We start from the raw sequence: 27484 nt of genomic DNA, 5'->3' as shown, positions 1-27484 counted from the left end.
AATGGATCCACCATCACATTACAATTCCTCCCCGGGGGTTTAACGAATGGACCCACCATCACATTACAATTCCTCCCCGGGGGTTTAACGAATGGACCCACCATCACATTACAATTCCTCCCCGGGGGTTTAACGAATGGACCCACCATCACATTACAATTCCTCCCCGGGGGTTTAACGAATGGACCCACCGTCACATTACAATTCCTCCCCGGGGGTTTAACGAATGGACCCACCATCACATTACAATTCCTCCCCGGGGGTTTAACGAATGGATCCACCATCACATTACAATTCCTCCCCGGGGGTTTAACGAATGCACCCACCGCCACATTACAATTCCTCCCCGGGGGTTTAACGAATGCACCCACCGTCACATTACAGTTCCTCCCCGGGGGTTTAACGAATGGACCCACCGCCACATTACAATTCCTCCCAGGGGGTTTAACGAATGGACCCACCGCCACATTACAATAGATCGGGACACAGAGGGCCCACTATATCTTGGTTCAATTAGGTGGTTGACCCAATTAGCTGAAGTTTCATGGAAAGAGTTAAAAAGATATAGAAGAGAACAAACTACCATTTAACTGAGGAACAAGTTACAAACGTAAATAAAAAACAGAACAAATTAGAGCACTACATTGCAGTCATAGAATCATAGGGAAGTACAACACAGAAACAGGCCCTTTGGCCCATCTAGTCCATGCTGAAACTATTAAAGCTGCCTACTCCCATTGACCTGTACTGGGACATAGCCCTCCATATCCCTACTATCTGTGTACCTATCCAAAATTCTCTTAAACATTGAAATTGAGCTCGTATGCACCACTTGTGCTGGCAGCTTGTTCCATACTCTCACCACCCTCTGAGTGAGGAAGCTCCCCCTCATGTTCCTCTTAGACTTTTCACCTTTCACCCTTGAGCTATGACCTTTAGTTGTAGTCCCACTCAACTGCAGTGGAAAAAAGTCTGCTAGCGTTTACCCTATCTACCCTTAATAATTTTATATACATCTATCAAATATCCCTTGAATCTTTCAAGGTTTCAAAGGTCCAATTTAATGTCAGAAAAATGTATACAATATACAGCCTGAAATACAGGTGTCCCCCGCTTTAGGAATGTTCGCTTTATGCCACTTCGCTTTTACAAAAGACCTACATTAGTAACCTGTTTTCGCATTACAAAGAGGATTTTCGCTTTTAAGAAAATTTTTCCCATATAAGTTAATGGTTGTTCGCTTTATGCCATTTTGACGTAAGCAAGGTTTCATAGGAACGCTCTACCTTTGTAAAGGGGGGGAGGAACACCTGTAACTTTTTTTTCGCAATCATCCATGAAAACAGAGGAGTGCCCCAAAGAATGAATGCAGCTAAATGTTAGAATCCCATCTCCTGTACTCAGTAGATTGACTTATGAAGGCCAAAGTGCCAAAAGCTTTCTTCACGACCTACGTGTGAAGTCACTTTCAATGAATCATGGACCCAGATCCCTTTGTTCTACCACATTCCTCAGTGCCCTACTGGTCACTGTGTAAGACTGACCCTGGTTGGTCCTACCAAAGTGCAACACCTCACATTTATCTGCATTGAATTCCATCTGCCATTTTTCCAACTGACGCAGATCCCTCTACAAGCCGTGATAGCCTTCCCCAATCTTGGTGTCTTCTGCAAATCTGCTGATCCAGTTAACCACATTATCATCCAGGTCGTTGATATAGATGACAAATGACCCAGCACCAATTCCTGTGGCACACTAGTCACAAGCTGTTGGTCAGAGAGGCAAAAACCACCTACTACCACCCTTTGGCTTCTCCCACAAAGCCAATGTCTAATCCAGTTTACTACCTCATCTTGAATGTCGAGTGACTGAACTGTCTTGGCCAGCTTCCCATGGGGGACTTTATCAAATTCCATGTCCATGAAGACAACATCCACTACTTTGCCTCATCAACTTCCCTGATAACTTCCTTGAAAAACTCTATAAGATTGGTTAGACATGACCTACCACGCACGAAGCCATGTCTAGTGCCTTATCTTCCAGTAACTTTCCCACAACTGATGTCAGACTCACCAGCCTATAACTTCCTGGTTTCTGTATAGAGCCTTTCCTAAACAGTGGAACAACATTGCTGATTCTCCAGTCATCTGGTATCTCTCTTGTCACTAAGGATGATTTAAATATCTCTGCTAGGGCCCCTGCAATTTCTGCACTTGCCTCCCGAAGGGTCCATGGGAACACCTCGTCAGGCCCTGGGGATTTATCCACATGATTTGCCTCAGGGTAGCAAACACCTCCTCCTCTAATCTATATAGGGTCCATGAAATTGATGCTGCTTTGCCTCACTTCCATAGACTCTGTATCCATCTCCTGAGTAAATACAGATGTAAAGAATTCAGTTAAGATCTCGCCCATCTGTTTTGGTTCCACACGGTTACCATTCTGATCTTCCAGGGGACCAGTTTTGTCCCTTGCAATCCTTTTGCTCTTAACATATCTGTAGAATGCCTTGGGATTCTCCTTCATCTTGTTTGCTAGAGCAACTTCATGTCTTTTTTAGCTCTCCTGATTTATTTCTTAAGTGTTTTCTTGTATTTCCTATATTCCATAAGCACCTCATTTGCTCCCACTTGCCTACACCTGCAATGCACCTCCTATTTTCTCTTAACCAGAGCCTCAATATCTCTTGAAAACCAAGGTTCCCTACACTTATTATTTTTGCCTTTTACTCTGACAGGCACGTACAAGCTTTGTACTCTCAAAATTTTGCTTTTGAAGTTCTCCTACTTACCAATTACATGTTTGCCAGAAAACAGCCTCTCCCAATTTACACTGGCCAGATATGAAACCATCAAAATTGGCCTTTCTCCAATTTAGAATCTCAACCTACAGACCAGATCTCTTTTCCATGTTTACTTTGAAACTAATGACATCATGTAAAGAGTTACCCTACAAAAACTTTGGTCACCTATCCTGTCTCATTCCCTAACAGATCAAATATCATACACTCTCTCATTGTGACTTCTCCGTACTGATGAAGGAAACTGTCCTGAACACATTTGACAAATTCTATCCCATCTAGTCCTTTTACAGTATGGGATTCCCAGTCAATATGTGGATAGTTAAAGTCACCGACTATAACCACCTTGTGTTTCTTGCAACAGTCCTGAAATCTCTTTACAAATTTGTTCCTCCAAATCCCTAGGACTGCTGGGTAATATAGCCCCATTAACATGGCCATACCTTTCTTATTGCTCAGTTCTGCCATAATGCCTTACTAGTTGAGTGCGCAGGTCTGTCCTGACGGAGCACAGCTGTGACTGGTAATGCCACCCATTCCCCCTTTAATCCCTCCCACTCTGTCACGTCTAAAATAACGGAACCCAGGAATACTGAGCTGCCAGTCCTGCTCCTCCTGCAACCCGGTCTCACTAATGACTACAACGTGTCAATCCATGCCCTGAGCTCATCCGCATTTCCTACAATATTTCTTGCATTGAAGTATCCACAGCTCAGGACACTTTCTTGGGTGACAGTCAGGAAGGGGAAAGGGGTTAATGAGCCAGTGTGGAGCACTGCTGTGGCTGTCCCCCTCAACATCACGTACACCATTTGGATACTGTCAGGGAGATGACCTAACAGAGGAAAGTCTTGGCTGAAACCTGTGGCTACTCTGGCACCTAGCACAGGTACCAATCCTGAGATCACAGCCTTGGAGGTCTTACCCTTTAACTTAGCACCTAACTCCCTGAACTCCCCATGCAGAATCTCATCTCTCATCCTACCCCTGTCATTGGTACTTACGTGGACCATGACTTATGGCTGTTCACCCTCCCACTTTAGAATGCTGAGGACCCAATCCCTGACACCTGGAAGACAACATTCCATCCAGGAATCTCGTTTTCGCCCACAGAACCTCTTGTCCATTTCCCTAGCTAATGAATCCCCTATCCCCACAGTTCACCTCTTCTCCCCCCTTCCCTTCTGAGTCCTGGAGCCAGACTCAGTGCCAGAGACCCAGGGACCCAGCCACTGTGACTTTCCTCTGTTAGGTCATCTCCCTGACAGTATCCAAAATGGTATATGTGATGTTGAGGGGGACAGCCACAGCAGTCCTCCGCACTGGCTCATTAACCCATTTCCCCTTCCTGACTGTCACCCAGTTTCCTGTGTCCTGCTCCATGGGTGTAATTACCTCTCTATACGTCCTATCTATCACCCCCTTAGCCTCCCAAATGATCCAGAGTTCATCCAGTTTCAGCTCCAATTCCTTACAAGACTGATAGAATTTTTTGAGATGTGACTAAACACATTGATGAAGGAAGAGCAGTAGATATAGTGTATATGGATTTCAGCAAGGCATTTGATAAGGTACCCAATGCCAGGCTTATTGAGGAAGTAAGGAGGCTTTAACTACATAATGCCTGATAGGCCTGATTTTATTCTCACAAATCAATGAATCTGTTGTAAAGAAAAAGATCACTCCCTACTTGTACATAGTCCTTTCCTTTTGCTTGTTTTTTCTTTCCACTCTTTTCTATGAGTGTATACCTCAGATAAATACTTTGTGGAGATTTGTGATATATATATATATGATGTATATGTACAATCTCTGAAATACATCTTATGGAAATATTTGTTTGATGATGAACTTCAATAAAAAAATAAATTACAAAAGAAAAAGAGAAAGTAAGGAGGTATGGGATCCAAGGGGACCTTGCCTTGTGGATCCAGATTTGGCTTGCTCACAGAAGGCAAAGAGTGGTTGTAGACAGGTCATATTCTGCATGGAGGTCAGTGACCAGTGATATGCCTCAGGGATTTGTTCTGGGACCCCTTCTCTGGATGAGGAAGTGGAGGGATGGATTAGTAAGTTTGCTGATGACACAAAGGTTGAGGGTGTTGTGTATAGTGTGGAGGGCTGTCTGGAGGTTATAGTGGGTCATCGATAGGATGCAAAACTGGGCTGAGAAGTGGCAGAAGGAGTTCAAACCAGATAAGCGTGAGGTAGTTCATTTTAGTAGGTCAAATATGATGGCAGAATATAGTATTAATGGTAACACTCTTGGCAGTGTGGAGGATCAGAGGGATCTTGTGGGTCTGAGACCATAGGACACTCAAAGCAGCTGCACCAATTGACTCTGTGGTTAAGAAAGCCTTCATCAGTTGTGGGATTGCGTTTAGGAACCATGAGGTAATATTGTAGCTATATAAGACCCTGGTCAGACCCCACTTGGAGTACTGTGCTCAGTTCTGGTCACCTCACTACAGGAAGGATGTGGAAGCCATAGAAAGGGTGCAGAGGAGATTTATAAGGATGTTGCCTGGATTGGGGAGCATGCCTTATGAGAATAGGTTGAGTGAACTTGGCCTTTTTTCCTTGGAGCGACGGAGGATGAGAGGTAACCTGATAGAGGTGTATAAGATGATGAGAGGCATTAATCGTAAGGATAGTCAGAGGCTTTTTTCCAGGACTGAAATGGCTAATATGAGAGGGCACAGTTTTAAGGAAGTAGGTACAGAGGAGATGTCAGGGGTAAGTTTTTTTTACGCAGAGAATGGTGAGTGTGTGGAATGGGCTGCTGGCGATGGTGGTGGAGGCAAAAACAATGGAGCTTTGAAGAGACTCCTGGACAGGTGTATGGAGCTCAGTAAAATAGAGGGCTATGGGTAACCCTAGTAATTTCTAAGGTAAGGACATGTTTGGCACAACTTTGTGGGCCGAAGGGCCTGTATCAGGCTGTAGGTTTTCTATGTTCTATGTAAAGAAGGAAAGAAACAAAACTTTACCTCAAGCTTATCTTTTTAGCTTTCTTTGACTGAAGCCTTGAAGAGCTAAAGCCTCACAATCACCACTCTAGCTCTGTCCACTCAGACGATGGCCACTGCACTCGCCCTTGCTTTCTTTTTATTTGGTCTTGCTAATCAATCCCAAACAGTGATTGGTCGCTGATCAGAGTGGGAGTAAGCTGCCACGATCTGGCACTGGTTTTTTCTGAGTGAACCTGAGTGAAATCGCAAACTTCTGATGTCTGGATTGGTTGCTGATCAAAGCTCAAAAATCCTTTCCTCCTCCTCCTCCATGAAATAAGATTGCATGGGATGTTTTCCTTTGGAGATTCAGTGTCACAGAGTCATATAGTAAAGAGAGAGGTCATTGGGTGTGCAGCATTTGATGCCTGAGCTATTGAAGAGATAAATAGAAGAGATTATGCAGTTGCTGGAAATCACACACAAAATGATTGAGGAACTCAGCAGGTCAGGGAGTATCTAGGGAAATGAATAAATAGTCAATATTTCCGGCTGAGATCCTTCATCAGGTCTGGAAAGGAAGGGGGAAGAAGCCTGAATAAGAAGGTGGGGGGAGATGGAGGAGTACAAGCTGGCAGGTGACAGGTGAAACCAGGTGAGGGGGAAGGTTGGACTGCACATGGAGTATTGTGAGCAGCTTTGGGGCACTTGTCTAGGAAATGATGTGCTGATATTCGAGTGGTCCAGAGGAGGTTGACCAGAATGAACCCAGGAATGAAAGGGTTAACGTATCAGGAGCATTTGATGGCTCTGGCTTTGCTTGGTGGAGCTTAGGTGGAATCTCATTGAAATCTATAAATACTGAAAGGCCTAAATAAGAGTGGATGTGGAGAGAATGTTTCCTATAGTGTGACACTAGGACCAAACGTGAGAGCCTCACAATATAGTGGCGTCTATTTAGAACAGAGATCAGTAGGAATTTCTTCACCCGGATGATGGTGAATCTGTGGAATTCATTGCTATGGATGGCTGTGAAGGTTGATACATTCTTGATTAGTGAGGACGTCAAAGGTTGTGGGGAGAATGCAAGAGAATGGGATTGAGGGATAATAAATCAGCCATGATGGACTGGCAGAGCAGACTTGATGTGCAATCTAGCTGCTTCTTGATTTCTTCCTTTTTCTTCAACTTAAATAGAAGGAAGCAGTACCAATAGTCAGGCTTTCGGGCCTACTTAAAGTAGTACCTGATAGAAAAAGCTGTAGAAAAATATTGTGATGCTCTGGGGGTGGGGGTGCGTGGTCGACAGCCTATCCCCGCATTTCTAATGACCAGGACTGTTTATTCTTGTGCTGAGATGCTTTTGTAAGATTATGGTGGGATTTCCAGTTTATTTTATTGTTACATTTTAGCTTGGGTTATATAGTTATTTGCTGTGTATTTGTGAGTCACCCTGACTGTAACCGCGGTGTGTGATGGTCACGTCCCCCATCTGTGTGAGACTGTTTGGGATCACTCTCTGGGTTATGGTGCCCGGTCTGTTTTGTGTCTATCACAATAAGACGGTTGTTGAGTTAAAGAGCTTCCTCATCTGTCATTATGGACCAAATGCTCGCCACATTGGTGTCAGGAGTGGGATGTGAGATCGACGACGAGATTGAAGAGCTACGACGTCGGATAGAGTGCCTTAAGATGAGGGACCGAGCAGTGTGCCTCCCTGTACCCACGGGCAGGGCTCGTGAAGACGGGACCTGGAGGGAGGACCTAGGAACCGAGCATTGTGCCTTCTCAAAGAGCCCCGATGGAACGAGCGTACCCAGGCTCCCCGACCCAGGGACCGAGCAGAGCACATCACCCCTTCCGTAGCGACCCGCACCAGGGAACCCAAGACGCTGTAGCACCATGGCAGATGCTGCCGGATCAAAGGGCGTCGACGATTTGCAGCTCAGGGTCCACCGCTTAGAGCCTAGAGCCGAGAGCCGAGAGCCGAGAGCCTTACCTGAAGTCAAACTTGCCGCATGGCACAACGGGTGGAGCCCCACTGAGACAGCGGTGCACCTTGCCCTGGTGCTGGAGGGAGATGCCCTGTGGGTGCTCCTCAAACTAACGCCTCAGAGCAGGGCTCTCGTTGTGGTGCTCGAGCGGCGTTTCAAGCAGAGGTCATGGATGAAAGCAATGAGGGAAGAACTGTGCAGCAGACGACGCAGAAAGCCTGATCTCTGCCACTGTGCTCGGCTTTGGCTACCCCGAGTTCCCTCCCGCGGCCCAGGAGGAGCTTGCCCTCCACGCCTTTGTAAAGGTGCTGACACCAGAGCACCTTCGGCAACATGTTCGCCTGACATCATCGTCATTGCTAGATGAAGCACTGGCCGAGGCGGAGAGAGCAGAAGCAATTTTAGCCCCCCAAGGTGTTCCAGCATTGCCCCGCACGCCGAGCCTGGGCTTGTGTCCCTGAGGCGGAGGAGCCCGTGAGACGGGTCTGACCAGGCTGTGCCGACAGCCTCGAAACGATCTCTGCTACTGGTGCGGTAAGACAGGTCACTTGGCCTGGGACTGCCCCACAGGTACCATGCCACAGCTCGGCGCAGCCATCAGGAAATGCGTCGCGGTGGGGGAAATGCAGTGAAGCACGAGGTGTGGCTCGCCGACATCTGAGAGTCCTGCATATTGGGTGGATCTGCTGTCCAGCTGGGGGCCCGTGTGGATGTGTCAGGTGGAACACTCTTATCTCGGTGCTGAAGCTGGGGCTCTCCGGCTGGGCAGCTCCAGGAAGCGGTCCCAGCGGAGGCTCCAACCACCACCAGTTTCACAGTCAGCAGCCCAAAGGAACACAGCTGAACCAGGAGCAAGCGACGGTGATGGCTGGCCACCACCAGCAGCTGCGTGATTCTGTCCTGGTCCTGGTGAGGAAATGACTGAGTGTGGGATGAAGGACAGAGTGGGCGGTGGTCTCTGCCCTGGACCCAGAGACCAAAGCCCTGTACTCGCAGTGGGGAGCGCTGGAGGTGGTGACAGGTTGCTGTTCTGGCGGTGGCAGTTGTCTGATGGTGACAGACTCTTGCAGCTAGTGGTCCCTGGGGGCTCCACGCCACGTTGCTGCGGTTGGTGCACGGGCTGGTGGGACCCGGCCATCTTGGAGTTGTAAAGACGTTGGGCAGGCTGCTGACCTGGGTACAGGCAGGATGTGGAGCTGTTCATGCACGGCTGCAACACTTGCACATCCCAGAAGGGGCCAGGTGACCAGTCTGGGGTACCAATGCAACAGAACATGGTGAGGGCCCCAGTATGGGCCTACTGCCCCTCCTGGAAGAAGGGACTATTCCCCAGGCTTGGAAGCCACTGGAAGGGGCTGGGAGAGGTGTTCGAGATGTGGCATTTCGGGTGCGGTTTCCTGAGCGGCAGAAGGCAGTCGTGCTGCACTGGGACTGGCTGGCTCTGTGTCAGCCCTTGGCCACCACTAACCCAGTGAGGCTGGAGGAAGGAAGTGACACTCCGGGTGCCCTGCCTCTTGTCTCGCACAAATGGGCGGCAGCGTCAACGCCCACCAGGACTTTTGGACTTTGCTATGGACTCTGGGGTTGCTGAGGAGGGTGGACCCCTCCAGTGGGGGCAGTGTGATGCTTGGGGGGGGGGGGGGGTCGTGGTTCACTCTCCGGGTCAAGGAGCCCGGTCTGTTTCATGTCTATCACAATAAAATGGTTGTTGAGTTCATCGAGCTTCCTCTTTTGTCATTACGGACTGAATGCTCACCACAATATGTTGTCATCTCTTATAAGAAGACACAGGGAAGGGATTTAAAGAGGATGGAGAACATCCTCTAGAATAGAATGATATGCACAAGATTCTGCAGATGCTGGAAATCTGAAGCAACACACACAAAATGCTGGGCTGAAGCCAGAATAAGAACGTGGCGGGAGAGGGCGAGTACAAGCTGATAGATAATAGTGAGACCAGGTGAAGGAGGAAGGTAGGTGGGTGGAGAAGGGAGGAAGAAGTGAGAAGCTGGGAGGTGATAGGTGAAAGAGGTAAATGGCTGAAGAAGAAGGAATCTGATAGGAGAGGAGAGTGGGCCATGGGAGAAAGGGAAGGAAGAGGGGCACCAGAGGGATACGATAGGCAGGTGAGGGGAAGTGAAACCAGAATGTGAAATGGAAAAAGAGAGAATTGGGGAGGGGGAGAAATCGATGTTCATACTGTGACCCAGACAGAATGGGAGGTGTTGCACCTCTAACCTGACTGTGGCCTCATCGTGGCAGTGGAGCAGACCGTGGACTGACATGTTGGAATGGAAATTGGAAGTTGAATTGAAATGGGTGGCTATTGGGTGATCCTGCCCAATGTGACAGACAGACTGGAGGTATAAACACCCAGTGGCTAAGTTGTTCAGTACAGGTGTGGATCCCACTGTGGTCCTGGAAACATAGTAATCTACAGCACATTACAATGTTGTGTTGACCATGTAACCTACTCTAGAAACTGCCTAGAATTTCCCTACCACATAGCCCTTTATTGTTCTAAGCTCCATGTACCTATCTAAGAGTCTCTTAAAAGACCCTGTTATGTCTGCCTCTGCCACCTTCGCTGGCAGTGCATTCCACATACCCACCACCCTCTGTGTCTTCTGCTGCTTTACCCGATCCACTTCAAGATTCAACCTGTTGAACATTTCGAGCTGCTCTTCTGCACAACACTGTTGGTTATTTGAGTTACTGTCACCTTCCTGTCAGCTTGAACTATTCTGGCCATTCTCCTCTGACCTCTCTCATTAACAAAGTGTTTTTGCCCACAGAACGATTACTCATTGGTGTTTTTTTTGTTTTTCGAACTGTTCTCTGCAAACTCTAGAGCAGATGTTCACAGCCTTTTCTTTATGCCTTGGACCAATACCATTAAGCAAGGGCTCTGTGGAGCCCAGGTTGGGAACCCCTGCTCTGGAGGAGTAGTGCAGGAAAACCCCTGTAGATCAGCAGTTTCTGAGATTCTCAAACCACTCCATCTGGTACCAACAATCATTCCAAGGTCAAAAGTCACTGATCACATTCCTTCCCCATTCTGATGTTTGGTTTGAACAACAACTGAACCTCTTGACCATGTCTGCATGCTTTAATGGATTGTGTTGTTGCCACAAGATGATTGACAGATTAAATACTTGTATTAATGAGGAGGTGTACAGGCATACCTAATGTAGTGGCCACCAAGTGTGGATAGTATGAACTGCCTCAGTGAAGAATAGAGGCTTGTGTGTTGTGTCGGTGTGGGTCTCACCCTCTCCTTTCCCTACAGTCTCTGTACAGTGGTCCTGGAACACCTCAGCCCATCTGCCAAAAGCGCAGGGTTTGATGTGAAGGCACTTCGAGCATTCCGAGTGTTGAGGCCACTGCGTCTGGTATCGGGCGTTCCCAGTAAGTATGACAGCAGTTGCTTCCTCTTTTTCACAAGATACAAAAAATGCTGGAGAACTCACCTGAACCACCCCCCCACTTCCCTTCCAGTCCTAATGAAGGGTCTCGGCATGAAATGTTGACTGGTTATTCATTTCCACATATGCTGCCTGACCACCTGAGTTCCTGCAGTATTTTGTGTGTGTTGCTCTGGATTTCCAGCATCTGCAAATCATCTTGTGTTGATTATTTAGGAGACGCGTTCCTTTATGTGACCCCTCTGCTCGGATAATGAAGGTCTCATTCGTTGTACACTTAGTGACCACTTTGTTAGATACCTCCTGTACATAGAGAGTGGAAACAGACTGAATGTTCCTGATCTTTTGCTGCTGTAGCTTCAAGGTTCAACATATTGTGCATTCAGATACTGTCCTGCACACCACTGTTATAACACATGGTTATTTGAGTTACTGTCACCTTCCTGTCAGCTTGAACTAGTCTGGCCATTCTCCACTGACCTCTCTCTTTAAGAAGACATTTTTGCCCACAGAACTGCTGCTCACTGCATTTTTTTTTTTTTGTTTTTGCATCATTATCTGTAAACTCTAGAGATTGTTGTGTGAAAAATGGTTCTACTTAATATTGGAGAATGTATCCAGAATACAACCTGAAATTCTTACTCTTCGCAGACATCCACAAAACAGAAAAAACACACACAGAATGTATGACAGAAATGTTAGAACCCTAATTCCGAGGAGATCAGCAGTTTCTGAGATATCCACATCATTTGGTCTGGCACTAACGATTCCACAGTCAAAGTCACTTAGATCACATTTCTTCCCCATTCTGAACAACAACTGATACTTTAATGCATTGAGTTGCTCACACATGATTGGCTGAGTGTTAACCAGCAGGCGTACAAGTGTACCTAATAAAGTGGTCATGGAGTAGCAAACTCTATTGTAATTCTTCTCAAGCACCTGAACTTTCTGGTGTACTAACTTTGGCCAAATGTGTTTATAGACCTGAAGATCACATTGCATCTCTGGACCTGTTGTTCCCTGTTCACACTGACTTCCCCAAATTCCTTCCTGAAGCTAAACAGTCAGATTCAGATCTATTTATCAACGTAGAATGTGCTGGGGTGGGGGGGGGGGGGGTCACCACACATTCCCGCACCAACGTAGCAAGCTCACAACACACACAGTGCACTCTCCTCTCTTACCAGATTCCTTGTCTTCAACCCTTTATCTCTTCCACCTTTCACCTCCCAGCTTCCCACTTCATCCTCCCTTCCCCCTCACCTGCCAGCTTGTACTCCTTCCCTTCCCCCCACCATTTTATTCTGCCTTTTGCCCTTCCTTTCCAGTCCTGATGAATGGCCTCAGCCTGAAATGTCGACTGTTTATTCCTCTCCATCGATGCTGTCTGACCTGCAGCGTTCCTGCAGCATCCTGCAGTTGTTCTGGATTTCTATCCTCTGCAGAATCTCTTGTGTTGGTTTTTCACAAGGAGGTTTGATAGGCTGTTTATTCTGGGACAGGTTCCCTCTCTGTTCCCTCTCTTATTCTGCTAAGGGTTCAGAGTAACAGGAAGATTAGCATTTGACGTGACACTGACCATGCTGAGATCACATGCAGAGTAACAGTATAGTTGTGAGAGTCACTGTCTTTCACGTTCAGATTTATTTATTACATAGATTCGTGAAAACAATAGGTCCTTGGAAACTATTCGATGAGACAGAAAGATTCAAATTCTGGTTATCTATTGAGAACAGGACAGGACAGAGGAAGCAATAACATACTGTACTTATCTAGGCATATGCAGGCCCCCCTCATTGCAGCTCTCCTCCCATTCTGCCAATCAACCATTCATGCAGCCCATTGGTGAGGCTCCCCAGAACTAACCCAAGCCCCTGTCCGCTCTACCTTTCCACTGTTAGGAAATGCTGGTGTGTAGACCAATCCCTAGTACCATCTCAAACCACTGAACCAGAACGGATCAGCTCTTTGTCACTCTTCTCAAGTCCCACTCCTGTATTCACCTGCCTTTCATAAACACAAGAGATTCTGCAGATGCTGGAAATCCAGAGAATCACACACAAACTGAGGGAGGAACTCAGCAGGCCAGGCAGCATCCATGGAAATGAATAAACGGTTGATGTTTTGGGCTGAGACCATTCTTCAGGATTGGTAAGGACGGGGGAAGATGCCAGAATGAAAAGGTGGGGGGGCAGCAGGGGAGGAGGATAGGTGAAGCCTGGTGGGTGGGAAAGGTAAAGGGCTGGAGAAGAAGGAATCTGATGGGAGAGGAGAGTGGACCGTGGGAGAAAGGGAAGGAGGAGGGGTGCCAGGGGAGTTGAGGTAGGTAAGAGGCCAGAGAGGTAAATAGAAGAAGAGGCAGGGAAAAATACTGGAAGGAGAAATTGATGTTCATGTCAGCAGATTGGAGGCTATGTAGACAGAATATGAGGTGTTGCTGCTCCACCCTCATCGTGACAAAAGAGGCCGTGGATTGACATGTCTTTCATTTTGCCTCAGTTGACCCGTGGCAGATTGCTTTCTCTTGGTTACTTCTGTAGTAGTACTCAAAGCTGCCACAGCCAGTTCTGTTCCATTCACAACTACAGTGTGCAGTGATGAGGCATTCGACAAGCATAAAGGTTAACCCTTTAATGCATGAACATCAAAACATTCAGTGAAATGTATCGTTTGCATTAACAACCAACACAGGCAAAGGTATGCTGGGGGTAGCCCACAAGTGTCTCTACATATTCTGGAGCCAACACACAGAACACAACATACCACACTATAAAGCTACAACAGCAAAACAGCTACCCACCAAAACACATGTCAGACATCCCACCTGCAAAAACTCATTCCAGGGAGGTAGCACCACCACCTCTGCCCCCGCAGCCCCATATCCCCCCCCCCCCACCCCCCGGTTGACCTCCAAGGACACTTGATTATGAAAGAACACAACAATTTATTTGATGAGACAGAGTTGTTTTTGCCAATCATCACATTGCAATTGTCACTGCTAAATCCTACACAATTAGACCATTAAAGCACTTTGTCGCGATTCAGTTGAACATGTTTTCAGCTTTGGCATCATTGCACACTGGCATGTCTACAAATCCAACTGTTACCTTCTCCTGTGTTCATTATAGTACCTGGCTAAAATGGCATCTTGCTTATAACCATATAACAATTACAGCACGGAAACAGGTCATCTCGGCCCTTCTAGTCCGTGCCGACGCTTACACTCACCTAGTTCCACTGGCCCACACTCAGCCCATAACTCTCCATTCCTTTCCTGTCCATATACCTATCCAAATTTACTTTAAAGGACAATACCGAACCTGCCTCTACCACTTCTACAAGAAGCTCATTCCACACAGCTACCACTCTCTGAGTAAAGAAATTCCCCCTCATGTTACCCTTAAACTTTTGCCCCCTAACTCTCAAATCATGTCCTCTTGTTTGAATCTCCCCTACTCTCAATGGAAAAAGCCTATCCACGTCAACTCTATCTATCCCCCTCATAATTTGAAATACCTCTATCAAGTCCCCCCTCAACCTTCTATGCTCCAAAGAATAAAGACCTAACTTGTTCAACCTTTCCCTGTAACTTAGGTGCTGAAACCCAGGTAACATTTTAGTAAATCTTCTCTGTACTCTCTCTATTTTGTTGATATCTTTCCTATAATTCGGTGACCAGAACTGTACACAATACTCCAAATTCGGCCTTACGAATGCCTTGTACAATTTTAACATTACATCCCAACTCCTATACTCAATGCTCTGATTTATAAAGGCCATCATACCAAAAGCTTTCTTCACCACCCTATCCACATGAGATTCCACCTTCAGGGAACTATGCACCAATATTCCTAGATCACTCTGTTCTACTGCATTCTTCAATACCCTACCATTTACCATGTATGTCCTATTTGGATTATTCCTACCAAAATGTTTCACCTCTGTTACGTACCCCGTAACTGGGTCACTTACCAGCAAAGATAGAGAGGTCCGTTGAAGTCTGATGGGACTATTTTTAACAGTATTTATTGATAAAAATACACAAAAATAATATCAATGCAAACATACAGATAATATACGTCGTCAATACTAAATCTAAAAGCGCGGGTATAATAATAATCAATAAGAAATAGCTCTGTCGTTGTCTAGGGGATAATGTATTGTCCGATGGAAATATAAAAGTCACTCAAGTTCATTTAGGCTGCAGCTTTTGGCTGGAGAGAGAGAGAGGTGGGGTTTAGAACTTGCCCGTTTTCCTTTCTATGATGTCGATCCTTCGAAATGTCGTCTGTGTCCTTTTCCTTTTAGCTAAACCGTCTTCCGTGGTCAGTCCCACCAATTCCGAGGCAAATGGAAAAGGACGCACGTGGGCTTTCCACCGGCTTTCGCTATTAAACGCTGTCACGGGATTTCTATCATTTCTCCTGGTGTGTCTGAAAGGGGGTTGTTCCCCAGACCCTCTTTTATCCTTACTCACGGGGTCTCAGATGTCAATCAGGTTGGGAGGATGCCATCCCTCCAACCAGCCCACGTTGCTCATTCCTTGAGGACGTCAATGAATAGCACAGTGCTCAATACACAATTCCGTCTCCAAGAGACAATGGCCGTTTCCCCTAGCTTTGTATCGTTGAGGAGCCAGGACATTCCAAACCCCCTGTGGATTCTGCGTCTCTCTCTCATTTCCTGGGTCTCCTGACCTGACTTAATAGCGATCTTGCAATTCTCAAAAAGGAGGGGGCACAGGTGTAACACCTCACACTTATCAGCATTAAACTCATCTGCCATTGTTCAGCCCACTCTTCTAACTGGCCTAAATCTCTCTGCAAGCTTTGAAAACTTACTTCATTATCCACAACGCCTCCTACCTTAGTATCATCTGCATACTTATTAATCCAATTTACCACCCCATCATCCAGATCATTAATGTATATGACAAACATCATTGGACCCAGGACAGATCCCTGAGGCACACCACTAGTCACCGGCCTCCAACCTGACAAACAGTTATCCACCACTACTCTCTGGCATCTCCCATCCAGCCACTGTTGAATCCACTTGACTACTTCAATATTAATACCTAACGATTGAACCTTCCTTACTAACCTTCCATGCGGAACCTTGTCAAAGGCGTTACTGAAGTCCATATAGACAACATCCACTGCTTTACCCTCGTCAACTTTCCTCGTAACCTCTTCAAAAAATTCAGTAAGATTTGTCAAACATGACCTTCCACGCACAAATCCATGCTGACTATTCCTAAACAGATCCTGTCTATCCAGATAATTATATTTACCATCTCTAAGAATACTTTCCATTAATTTACCCACCACTGATGTCAAACTGACAGGCCTATGATTGCTAGGTTTAATCTTAGAACCCTTTTTAAACAATGGAACCACATCAAGTCAAGTCAACTTTTATTTTCATTTCGACCATAACTGCTGGTACAGTGCATAGTAAAAATGAGACAGTGTTTTTCAGGACCATGGTTTACATGACACAGTACAAAAAACTAAATTGAACTACGTAATAAAAAAAAACACAGAGAAAGCTACACTAGACTACAGATCTACATTGGACTGCATAAAGTGCACAAAAACAGTGCAAGCATTACAATAAATAATAAACAGGAGAGTAGGGCAAGGTGTCAGTCCAGGCTTTGGGTGTTGAGGAGTCTGATAGCTTGGGGGAAGAAACTGTTATATAGTCTGGTCGTGAGAGCCTGAATGCTTCGGAGCCTTTTCCCAGACGGCAGGAGGGAGAAGAGATTGTATGAGGGGTGCATGGGGTCCTTCATAACGCTGTTTCCTTTGCGGATGCAGCGTGTAGTGTAAATGTCCGTGATGGTGGGAAGAGAGACCCTGATGATCTTTTCAGCTGACCTCACTATCCGCTGCAGGGTCTTGCGATCCCAGATGGTGCAATTTCTGAACCAGGCAGTGATGCAGCTGCTCAGGATGCTCTCAATACAACCCCTGTAGAATGTGATGAGGATGGGGGGTGGGAGATGGACTTTCCTCAGCCTTCGCAAAAAGTAGAGATGCTGCTGGGCTTTCTTTGCTATGGAGCTGGTGTTGAGGGTCCAGGTGAGATTCTCCGTCAGGTGAACATCAAGAAATTTGGTGCTCTTTACGATCTCTACCAAGGAGCCGTCAATGTTCAGTGGGGAGTGGTCGCTCCGTGCCCTCCTGAAGTCAACAACCATCTCTTTTGTTCACATTAAGAGACAGGTTGTTGGCTCTGCACCAGTCCGTTAGCCGCTGCACCTCCTCTCTGTAAGCTGACTCGTCGTTCTTGCTGATGAGACCCACCACGGTTGTGTCATCGGCGAAGTTCGAGCTGTGTGTTGCAGCACATGAGCAATACGCCAATCCTCCGGCACTATCCCCGTTTCTAATGACATTTGAAATATTTCTGTCAGAGCCCCTGCTATTTCTACACCAACTTCCCTCAAGGTCCTGGGGAATATCCTGTCAGGACCCGGAGATGCCTTAAAAGTGGCAGTACTTCCTCCTCTTTAATTGTCATAGTTTCCATAACTTCCCTACTTGTTTCCCTTACCTTACACAATTCAATATCCTTCTCCTGAGTGAATACCGAAGAAAAGAAATTGTTCAAAATCTCCCCTGTCTCTTTTAGCTCCACACATAGCTGTCCACTCTGATTCTCTAAGGGACCAATTTTATCCCTCACTATCCTTTTGCTATTAATATAACTGTAGAAACCCTTTGGATTTGTTTTCACCTTACTTGCCAAAGCAACCTTGTATCTTCTTTCAGTTTTTCTAATTTCTTTCTTAAGATTCTTTTTACATTCTTTATATTCCTCGAGCACCTCATGTACTCCAGGCTGCCTATATTTATTGTAGATCTCCCTCTTTTTCCGAACCAAGTTTCCAATATCCCTTGAAAACCATGGCGCTCTCAAACTTTTAATCTTTCCTTTCAACCTAACAGGAACATTAAGATTCTGTACCCTCAAAATTTCACCTTTAAATGACCTCCATTTCTCTATTACATCCTTCCCATAAAACAAGTTGTCCCAATCTACTCCTTCTAAATTCTTTCCCATCTCCTCAAAGTTAGCCTTTCTCCAATCAAAAATCTCAACCCTGGGTCCAGTCCTATCCTTCTCCATAATTATATTGAAACTAATGGTATTGTGATCACTGGACCGGAAGTGCTCCCCAACACATATGTCCATCACCTGACCTAACAGGAGTTAGGGAATGAGTTCCTTCTCAGTTCCTCCCACAGTTCCTTCTCACACATGATATCGTTGCTTTCATCAATCAAAACACTTTTTTCTATCTGGATGAATTTGTACAGATCCTCTGAACATTCAGGTTCCAGTGGCATGTTCAGAACAGCTGCTGTCCTGGTGTTTATAGCAGGCATAGTTTTTGCTGTTTCTGAATCAGGAAATATTTTCCTGAATAGCTTGCCTGTGTGCGTACGCACCTGGAATGGCAGGTTATGCTCAACGATGAAAGATGTAAAGTACACCTCAGCTCTAGTGACCTTCTCTGTCAGACTTTGGATTTCTGCTGAAAAGAACTGTGAAATTCTTGAGCAGCCTTCCTAATGTGTTGTGGTCCCTAAAAGAAATAAAAGCATAAGGTGTATCCTTATTATATTGTCTTATGCAGAAAATGTGATATTAAAATATGTACTTATATTATCATGGAGTCGTTTTTTTATTCTATTACAACTTTAAACAAGTCTACAGGGAGTTTGGCCTCATCACATTAGACATCAATAGAGTAGCTCCTTAGCAGCTAGCCAGCTAGTTTAAATAACATTAGCTATGCTAATGAATGAATGACACCTGGTAAACTCACCTCAACATATCTTTTACAGTCATTTAACCCACCATGAGCAATAGAAAAGTCACTGTTGCAAACAGTCCAGCGAGCAACACTGTCTCTATTTTTGACCCCTATTAGGCAGAGGTACACTGTAGTGTAGTCTGGGGTGAAGTACGTTTATTTTTTTTGGAACACTCTGCCATGGTGCTGCAGGACACAAAACTGAACTGATGGACAATGAAAGAGAGAGAGAGGTCGACTGTAAAGCCCGCCCACAGAGAAAACTGATTGGTCTACTTAGCACAAAGAGAGACCAATCAGGATTATCTCTATCTCTATCTCTAAAAAAAATTGATTTCCAGGATATTGTATATAATTTGAGGGCGTCATGGAGCCACTATCAAAATGCGGGAGACTCCCAGGAGAGGTGGGATGTCTGACATGTACACCGACCTCTAGTGACAGAACAGGCCATCTTTGGCCTTCAGTCTCCATCAGACTCACAGACAATGGGCCTTTGACTTCTCCAGTGGAATTACAGATATCGGGCCTCTGAGTTCCCCAGCAGACTCATGGAGATTGGGCCTTTGAATTTCCCAGCGGACTCAGACATTGGGCCTCTGAATTCCCCAGTGGATTTACAGACATTCGTAGATTCAGGGCTCTGCCCATCAGGCCTCAAAAGTTTCTGCTTGTCTTTCGGGCTAAGATTTGTTTATAGAGAAAACGACAGCATAGAAACAGGCACTTTGGCCCATCTAGTCTGTGCTGACCCATTTAAACTGCCTAGTCCTATCGAAATGCTCCCAGACCATTGCCCTCCATATCCCTCCCAGCCATGTATCTATACAAACTTCTCCTGAATGTTGAAATCAAACCCGCATCCACCACTTGTGCTGGCAACGCATTCCACACTCTCACTACCTCTGAGTGAAGAAGTTTCCCCTTCATGTTCCTCTTAAACTTTTCACCTTTCACCCTTAACCCAAGACCTCTGGTTGTAGTCCCACCCCACCTCAGTAGAAAAACCCTGCTTGTATTTACCCTATCTGTGTCCCTCATAATTTTGTATATCTCAATCAAATCTCCTCTCAATCTTCTATGTCCTTGGGAAAACCTTCTAACCTATTCAGTCTTTCCTGGTTAATTCAGGTCCTCCGGTCCTGGCAGCATCCTTGAAATTTTTCTCTGTACTTTTTCAATCTTATTTCCATCTTTCATGTAGGTGGGTGACCAAAACTGCACACAATACTCCAAATTAGACCTCATCAATGTCTTGTAGAACTACAATATGACATCCCATTACCTGTACTTAGTACTTTGATTTATGAAGGCCAATGTGCCAAAAGCCTTCTTTAAGGCCCTATCTGTTTATAGTTAAAAGTTTGAGAGAGCCGTGGTTTTCAAGGGATATTGGAACTTGGTTAGGAAAAAGATATCTACAATAAATATAGGCAGCATGGAGTAAATGAGGTGCTCGAGGAGTATGAAGAATTTAAGAAGAATCTTAAGAAAGAAATTAGAAAAGCTAAAAGAAGATACAAGGGTTTCTACAGTTATATTAATAGCAAAAGGATAGTGAGGGATAAAATTGGTCCCTTAGAGAATCAGAGTGGACAGCTTTGTGTGGAGCCGAAAGAGATGGTGGAGATTTTGTACAATTTCTTTTCTTTGGTATTCACTAAGGAGAAGGATATTGAATTGTGTAAGGTAAGGGAAACAAGTAGGGAAGTTATGGAAACTATGACAATTAAAGAGGAGGAAGTACTGGCGCTTTTAAAGAATATAAAAGTGGATAAGTTTCCAGATCCTGTCAGGATGTTCCCTAGGACCTTGAGGGAGGTTAGTGTAGAAATAGCAGGGGCTCTGACAGAAATATTTCAAATGTCATTGGAAACGGGGATGGTGCCGGAGGATTGGCTTATAGCTCATGTGGTTCCATTGTTTAAAAAGGGTTCTAAGAGTAAACCTAGCAATTATAGGCCTGTCAGTTTGATGTCAATGGTGGGTAAATTAATGGAAAGTATTCTTAGAGATGGTAAATATAATTATCTGGATAGACAGGGCTGATAAGGAATAGTCAACATGGATTTGTGCGTGGAAGGTCACGTTTGACAAATCTTATTGAATTTTTTGAAGAGGTTACGAGGAAAGTTGACGAGGGTAAAGCAGTGGATGTTGTCTATATGGACTTCAGTAAGGCATTTGACAAGGTTGCAGAGAAGGTTAGTTAGGAAGGTTCAATCGTTAGGTATTAATATTGAAGTAGTAAAATGGATTCAACAGTGGCTGGATGAGAGATGCCAGAGAGTAGTGTTGGATAAATGTTTGTCAGGTTGGAGGCCGGTGACTAGTGGTGTGCCTCAGGGATCTGTCCTGGGTCCAATGATGTTTGTCATATACATTAATGATCTGGATGATGGGGTGGTAAATTGGATTAGTAAGTATGCCGATGATACTAAGATAGGTGGCATTGTGGATAATGAAATTGATTTTCAAAGCTTGCAGAGAGATTTAGGCCAGTTAGAAAAGTGGGCTGAAAGATAGCAGATGGAGTTTAATGCTGATAAGTGTGAGGTGCTACATTTTGGTAGGACTAATCAAAATAGAACAGTTACTACCCCTCAGCCATCAGGCTTCAGAACCAGTTTAGGTAACTTCACTCATCTCAACTCTGATTTCACTGCAACCTACGGACTTGCCTTCAACCATTCCAGAACTCTTTTTCTCAGTATTATTCATTTTTTATTTGCACAAATGGTCTTCTTTTGCACATTGTATGTTTGTCAGTCATTGTTTATGTATATTATGTAAACAATATAGTTTATGTATTGTTTTCGTAATTTCTATTGTATTTTATTTTCCTGCAAGAAATGAATCTGAAGGTCGTGTATTGTAACATACAGTATATGGACTTTGATTTTGAGTTTTGTCTTTGAGAAGAGGGTGAGTTTGTATGTGGACTCATTATTGTCTGTGTTCAGGTTTACAGGTGGTGTTAAACTCGATCATCAGGGCGATGGTTCCTCTCCTGCATATCGCTCTGCTTGTCCTCTTCATGATCATCATCTATGCTATCATTGGCCTTGAGCTCTTCATGGGCAAGATGCATAAGACATGTTACTTCACTGGAACAGGTATAAAGCAACAATGGTGCAAACCAACACACTCACATTCACACGTCTTCTTTGGTTGTCCATCAGAATCCGATAACGACGTCCACTCCTTTAACGGTGAGATCTTTGATGACTATACAGTCCTATCCTGGACCCACAAGTTCTATTGCAGGCAGTATATGTATATGTGATAGTGGTGGTGGTAGTGATGGCAACCATAGCTGCATTTCTCCTGGCTCTCTTCTGCTGTCTTCTGGTTGTTCTTTCCATCTGCAGAATATGAACCCCATCGCTACACAGCTGTCGCCAAGTGTTACGGTCAGCAGCAACATCCTCCAGGTCCTCAGGTCTGATCTTGCACTTCCTTAAAGCATTCTTCATCTGATCTTTACAGCACTTTTTCAGGCCTCCAGCTGAGCATCAACCATGATGTAGCTGGCCGTATAACACTCTGCGGGGTAGCTGACCCACGTATAGAAACACACACACACTCACTCACACAAGGCTTATTGAGAAAGTAAGGAGGCATGGGATCCAAGGGGACATTGCTTTGTGGATCCAGAACTGGCTTGTCCACAGAGACAAAGGGTGATTGTAGATGGGTCATATTCTGCATGGAGGTTGGTCACCACTGGGGTGCCTCAGGGATCTGTTCTGGGATCCTTACTCTGTGATTTTTATAAATGACCTGGATGAGGAAGTGGAGGGATGGGTTAGTAAATTTGCTGATGACACAAAGGTTGGGGGTGTTGTGGATAGTGTGGAGGGCTGTCAGAGGTTACAGAGGGACATTGATAGGATGCAAAACTGGGCTGAGAAGTAGCAGATGGAGTTCAACCCAGATAAGTGTGAGGTGATTCATTTTGGTAGGTCAAGTATGATGGCAGAATATAGCATTAATAGTAAGACTCTTGGCAGTGTGGAGGATCAGAGGGATCTTGGGGTCCAAGTCCCTAGGACACTCAAAGCTGCTACGCAGGTTGACTCTGTGGTTAAGAAAGCATATGATGCATTGGCCTTCATCGATTGTGGGATGAGCTGAGAGGTAATGTTGCAGCTATATAGGACCCTGGTCAGGCCCCACTTGGAGTACTGTGCTCAGTTCTGGTCACCTCACTACAGAAAGGATGTGGAAACCATAGAAAGGGTGCAGAGGAGATTTACAAGGATGTTGCCTGGATTGGGGAGCATGCCTTATGAGAATAGGTTGAGTGAACTTGGCCTTTTCGCCTTGGAGTGACAGAGGATGAGGGGTGACTTAATAGCGGTGTACAAGATAATGAGAGGCATTGATCGTGTGGGCTGAAATGGCTAGCACGAGCGGGCATAGTTTTAAGGTGCTTGGAAGTAGGTAGAAAGGAGATGTCGGGGGTAAGTTTTTTTACGCAGAGAGTGGTGAGTGCGTAGAATGGGCTGCCGGCAATGGTGGTGGAGGTGGAAATGATAGAGTCTTTTAAGAGACTCCTGGATTGGTTATATGGAGCTTAGAAAAATAGAGGGCTATGTGTAAAGCCTAGGTATGGACACGTTCGGAACAGCTTTGTGGGCCGAAGGACCTGTATTGTGCTGTATGCCTTCTATGTTTCTATGTACAGAAACACACACACTCACACTTACTCACACATATACAGAAACACTCATATTCACACTCACTCATGCATGTACAGAAACGTGCGTGCACACACACACACACTCTCTTACACACGACACACACACTCTCACACACAGACACAGCATCATGCACAGATCTGCATATATAGATTCTCTCAATTCCTCACCCCTTCCTCTTTAACTCTCACCTTTACTCCCTTTCTTGCTCCTTCACTCACTCTCACATTCCTTCTTGCACTCTCTCGCACACACACAGGCTCTCTGTACTAATAAGAATCACACATTCAAGTTCAAGTTGATCATCATTCAACTGTACGCACGTATACCGTAAACGAAACAACGTTCCTGCAGACCAAGGTGCACAACACGGTATATACCGCTCTCACACAACACAAGAAGTTATATCACCACAAATAAATTAACAAATAGTAAATATATTCAAGAAGCACATTTAGCACAACATGAGTTAAAAAGTAAACAGTATAATGATATTGGTGCTTCATATGTGATGAGACCTGGGTGGTGGCAGGGAGTTCAGTAGTCTTATGGAGACCTGGGTGGTGGCAGGGAGTTCAGTAGTCTTATGGAGACCTGGGTGGTGGCAGGGAGTTCCGTAGTCTTATGGAGACCTGGGTGGTGGCAGGGAGTTCAGTAGTCTTATGGAGACCTGGGTGGTGGCAGGGAGTTCAGTCGTCTTATGGAGACCTGGGTGGTGGCAGGGAGTTCAGTCGTCTTATGGAGACCTGGGTGGTGGCAGGGAGTTCAGTCGTCTTATGGAGACCTGGGTGGTGGCAGGGAGTTCAGTAGTCTTATGGAGACCTGGGATAGAAGCTGTTTCGAATTCGAACTGTTCTTGCCCTAATCCTACAACACTGATGGTGTGGAGGTGGGTTGATCATTGGACAGATGGGAGGGAACACTGACAGTACTAAGTGCCCCTGATAAAAATTTCTAATGGGTGGAAGAGAGACTCCAACGATCCTTTCAGCAGTCCTGGCAATCCTTTGTACGGTCTCGTTGTCAGATGCCTTTCAATTCCTGTTGATGAAGCTGGTCAGGACATTCGAAATTACTGCTGTAAAAGTTGGTTAGAATGGGGAGGGGGAGCCTCGCTCACCTCAATCTTAACAGCAGGTGGAGATGCTGCTGTGCTTCCTTGAATAAAGAGTTTGTGTTGAGGGACCAGGTGAAATCGTCCATTATGCGCTGTCCCAGAAACATGTATGTGTCGTGGGGAATGGTCAACCTGCACTTTGCTAGAGTCTGCTATCTAGCTGTAGTGGTAACACACAGATACAGCTCATAAACAGGCACACAGATGCAGTAAAAAGCATTCACTTTGAATCCGAAACACAAGAGAGTCTGCAGATGCTGGAAATCCAGAGCAACACACACAAACTGCTGAAGAAACTCAGCAGCTCAGGCAGCGTCAATAAACAGTTGATGTTTTGAGCGAGATGCTTCAGGACTGGAAATAAAGGGGGTGGGGAGAGGGGAAGGAGGACTAGCTAGAAGGTGATAGATGAGACCAAGTAGGTGGGAAAGGTAACAGGCTGGAGAAGAAGGAATCATAAAGGAGAGGAGAGTGGACCATCGAAGAAAGGAAAAGAGGAGGGCATCACGAGGAGGTGGTGAGCAGGTGAGGTGAAGAGCTAAGTGGCAGAAGAAGAGGGAACGGGGAGGGGAAAAATTACCAGAAGGAGAAATCGATGTTCATGCCATCAGGTTGGAGATGACATCTACAGAATTAGGTTGCTCCTCCATCCTGACGGTGGCCTCGTCACGACAAAACAGAGCCATGGACTGATATGTCAGAACAGGATTGGGGATGGGGAGTGAAGTGGTTTGTCTGCCAGGATATTCCGTTTTTGGCGGATGGAGCTGAGGTGCTCATCAAAGGTCAGCAGAGGTTGTCTGTTGTACTGGCTGCTTGATGGCTGTGCAGCGGATATGGTGCACGAGGTCAGGTTTGGAATATGTGTAAAGCAGACCGAGATAGATATCTGTCACCAAAGTGGATGAAAGGTTTTCAAATCAGAATCGGGTTAACTATCCCTGGCAAATCTCACGAAATTTGTTGTTTTGCAGCAGCAGTAAAGTGCAATGTATATAAATACTGTATATTTAAACAAGAAAATTAAATTACAAAAGTAATGCCAAAAGAGAGGGAATTAACAAAGAACTGAGCTGGTGTACGTGGGTTGAAGAAGCTGTTCCTGAAATATTGAGTGTGTGTCTTCAGGTTCCTGTATCTCTACCTTGATAGGAGCAATGAGAAGATGTGATGGGGGTCCTGGATGCCACCTTTCAGAGGCATTGCCCTTTGAGGGTGTCCTGGATGCTCGGGAGTTTAATACCTGTGTTGGGGCTGGCTGAGTTTACAACTTTCTGCACCTGTTTCTGATCCTACATATCAAATGGTGAAGCAACCAATCAGAATTTTCTCCACGGTCCATCTGCAGCCCTCATCCCACACCGTACGTCCGGTACCTGTACCATCCCTCGTCCCACACCGTATATCTGGTACCTGTACCGGCCCTCGTCCCACACCGTACATCCGGTACCTGTACCATCCCACATCCCGTACCGTACATCCAGTACCTGTACCATCCCACATCCCGTACCGTACATCCGGTACCTGTACCATCCCACATTCCGTACCGTACATCCAGTACCTGTACCAGCCCTCGTCCCGTACCGTACATCCGGTTCCTGTACCAGCCCTCATCCCGTACCGTACATCCAGTACCTGTACCATCCCTCGTCCCGTACCGTACATCCAGTACCTGTACCATCCCTCGTCCCACACCGTACATCCAGTACCTGTACCAACCCTCGTCCCGTACCGTACATCCGGTACCTGTACCAACCCTCGTCCCGTACCGTACATCCGGTTCCTGTACCAACCCTCGTCCCGTACCGTACATCCGGTTCCTGTACCAACCCTCGTCCCGTACCGTACATCCGGTACCTGTACCAACCCTCGTCCCGTACCGTACATCCGGTTCCTGTACCAACCCTCGTCCCGTACCTTACATCCGGTACCTGTACCAACCCTCGTCCCGTACCGTACATCCGGTACCTGTACCAACCCTCGTCCCGTACCGTACATGCGGTTCCTGTACCAACCCTCGTCCCGTACCGTACATCCGGTACCTGTACCAGCCCTCGTCCCGTACCGTACATCCGGTACCTGTACCAACCCTCGTCCCGTACCATACATCCGGTTCCTGTACCAACCCTCGTCCCGTACCGTACATCAGGTACCTGTACCAGCCCTCGTCCCGCACCGTACATCCGGTACCTGTACCAGCCCTCGTCCCGTACCGTACATCCGGTACCTGTACCAGCCCTCGTCCCGTACCTGTGCCCCTCGTCTGGTACCTGTACCAGCCCTCGACCCGTACCGTACATCCGGTTCCTGTACCATCCCTCCTCCCGTACCGTACATCTGGTACCTGTACCAGCTCTCGTCCTGTACCGTACATCCGGTACCTGTACCATCCCTCGTCCCGTACCGTACATCCGGTACCTGTACCATCCCTCGTCCCGTACCGTACATCCGGTACCTGTACCGGCCCTCGTCCCGTACCGTACATCCGGTTCCTGTACCGGCCCTCGTCCCATACCGTACATCCGGTACCTGTACCATCCCTCGTCCCGTACCGTACATCCGGTACCTGTACCAGCCCTCGTCCCCTACCGTACATCCGGTACCTGTACTGGCCCTCGTCCCGTACCGTACATCCGGTTCCTGTACCGGCCCTCGTCCCGTAC

General features: G+C 46.1%; 1 protein-coding gene across 5 annotated transcripts in view; it reads left to right on the top strand.

The window, feature by feature from the left end:
- Window positions 1–27484, top strand: part of LOC140717085 (voltage-dependent L-type calcium channel subunit alpha-1S-like) — a 665173-nt gene that overhangs the window by 34432 nt on the left and 603257 nt on the right. For all 5 annotated transcript variants that reach the window (XR_012096443.1, XM_073030268.1, XM_073030267.1 and 2 more), the window contains exons 4-5: window positions 11035–11153; window positions 21965–22117. Coding sequence is in view for 4 of the 5 variants with exons in the window: in XM_073030268.1 (XP_072886369.1) it covers window positions 11035–11153; window positions 21965–22117 (272 nt within the window). In the remaining variant the exon portion in view is untranslated. The remainder of the gene's footprint in view (window positions 1–11034; window positions 11154–21964; window positions 22118–27484) is intronic.

Source organism: Hemitrygon akajei, chromosome 27 (assembly GCF_048418815.1).
Source record: "Hemitrygon akajei chromosome 27, sHemAka1.3, whole genome shotgun sequence".
NCBI lineage: Eukaryota > Metazoa > Chordata > Chondrichthyes > Myliobatiformes > Dasyatidae > Hemitrygon > Hemitrygon akajei.
The sequence above is the reverse complement of the archived record's forward strand: the minus strand, read 5'-3'. Positions and strand labels throughout refer to the sequence as shown.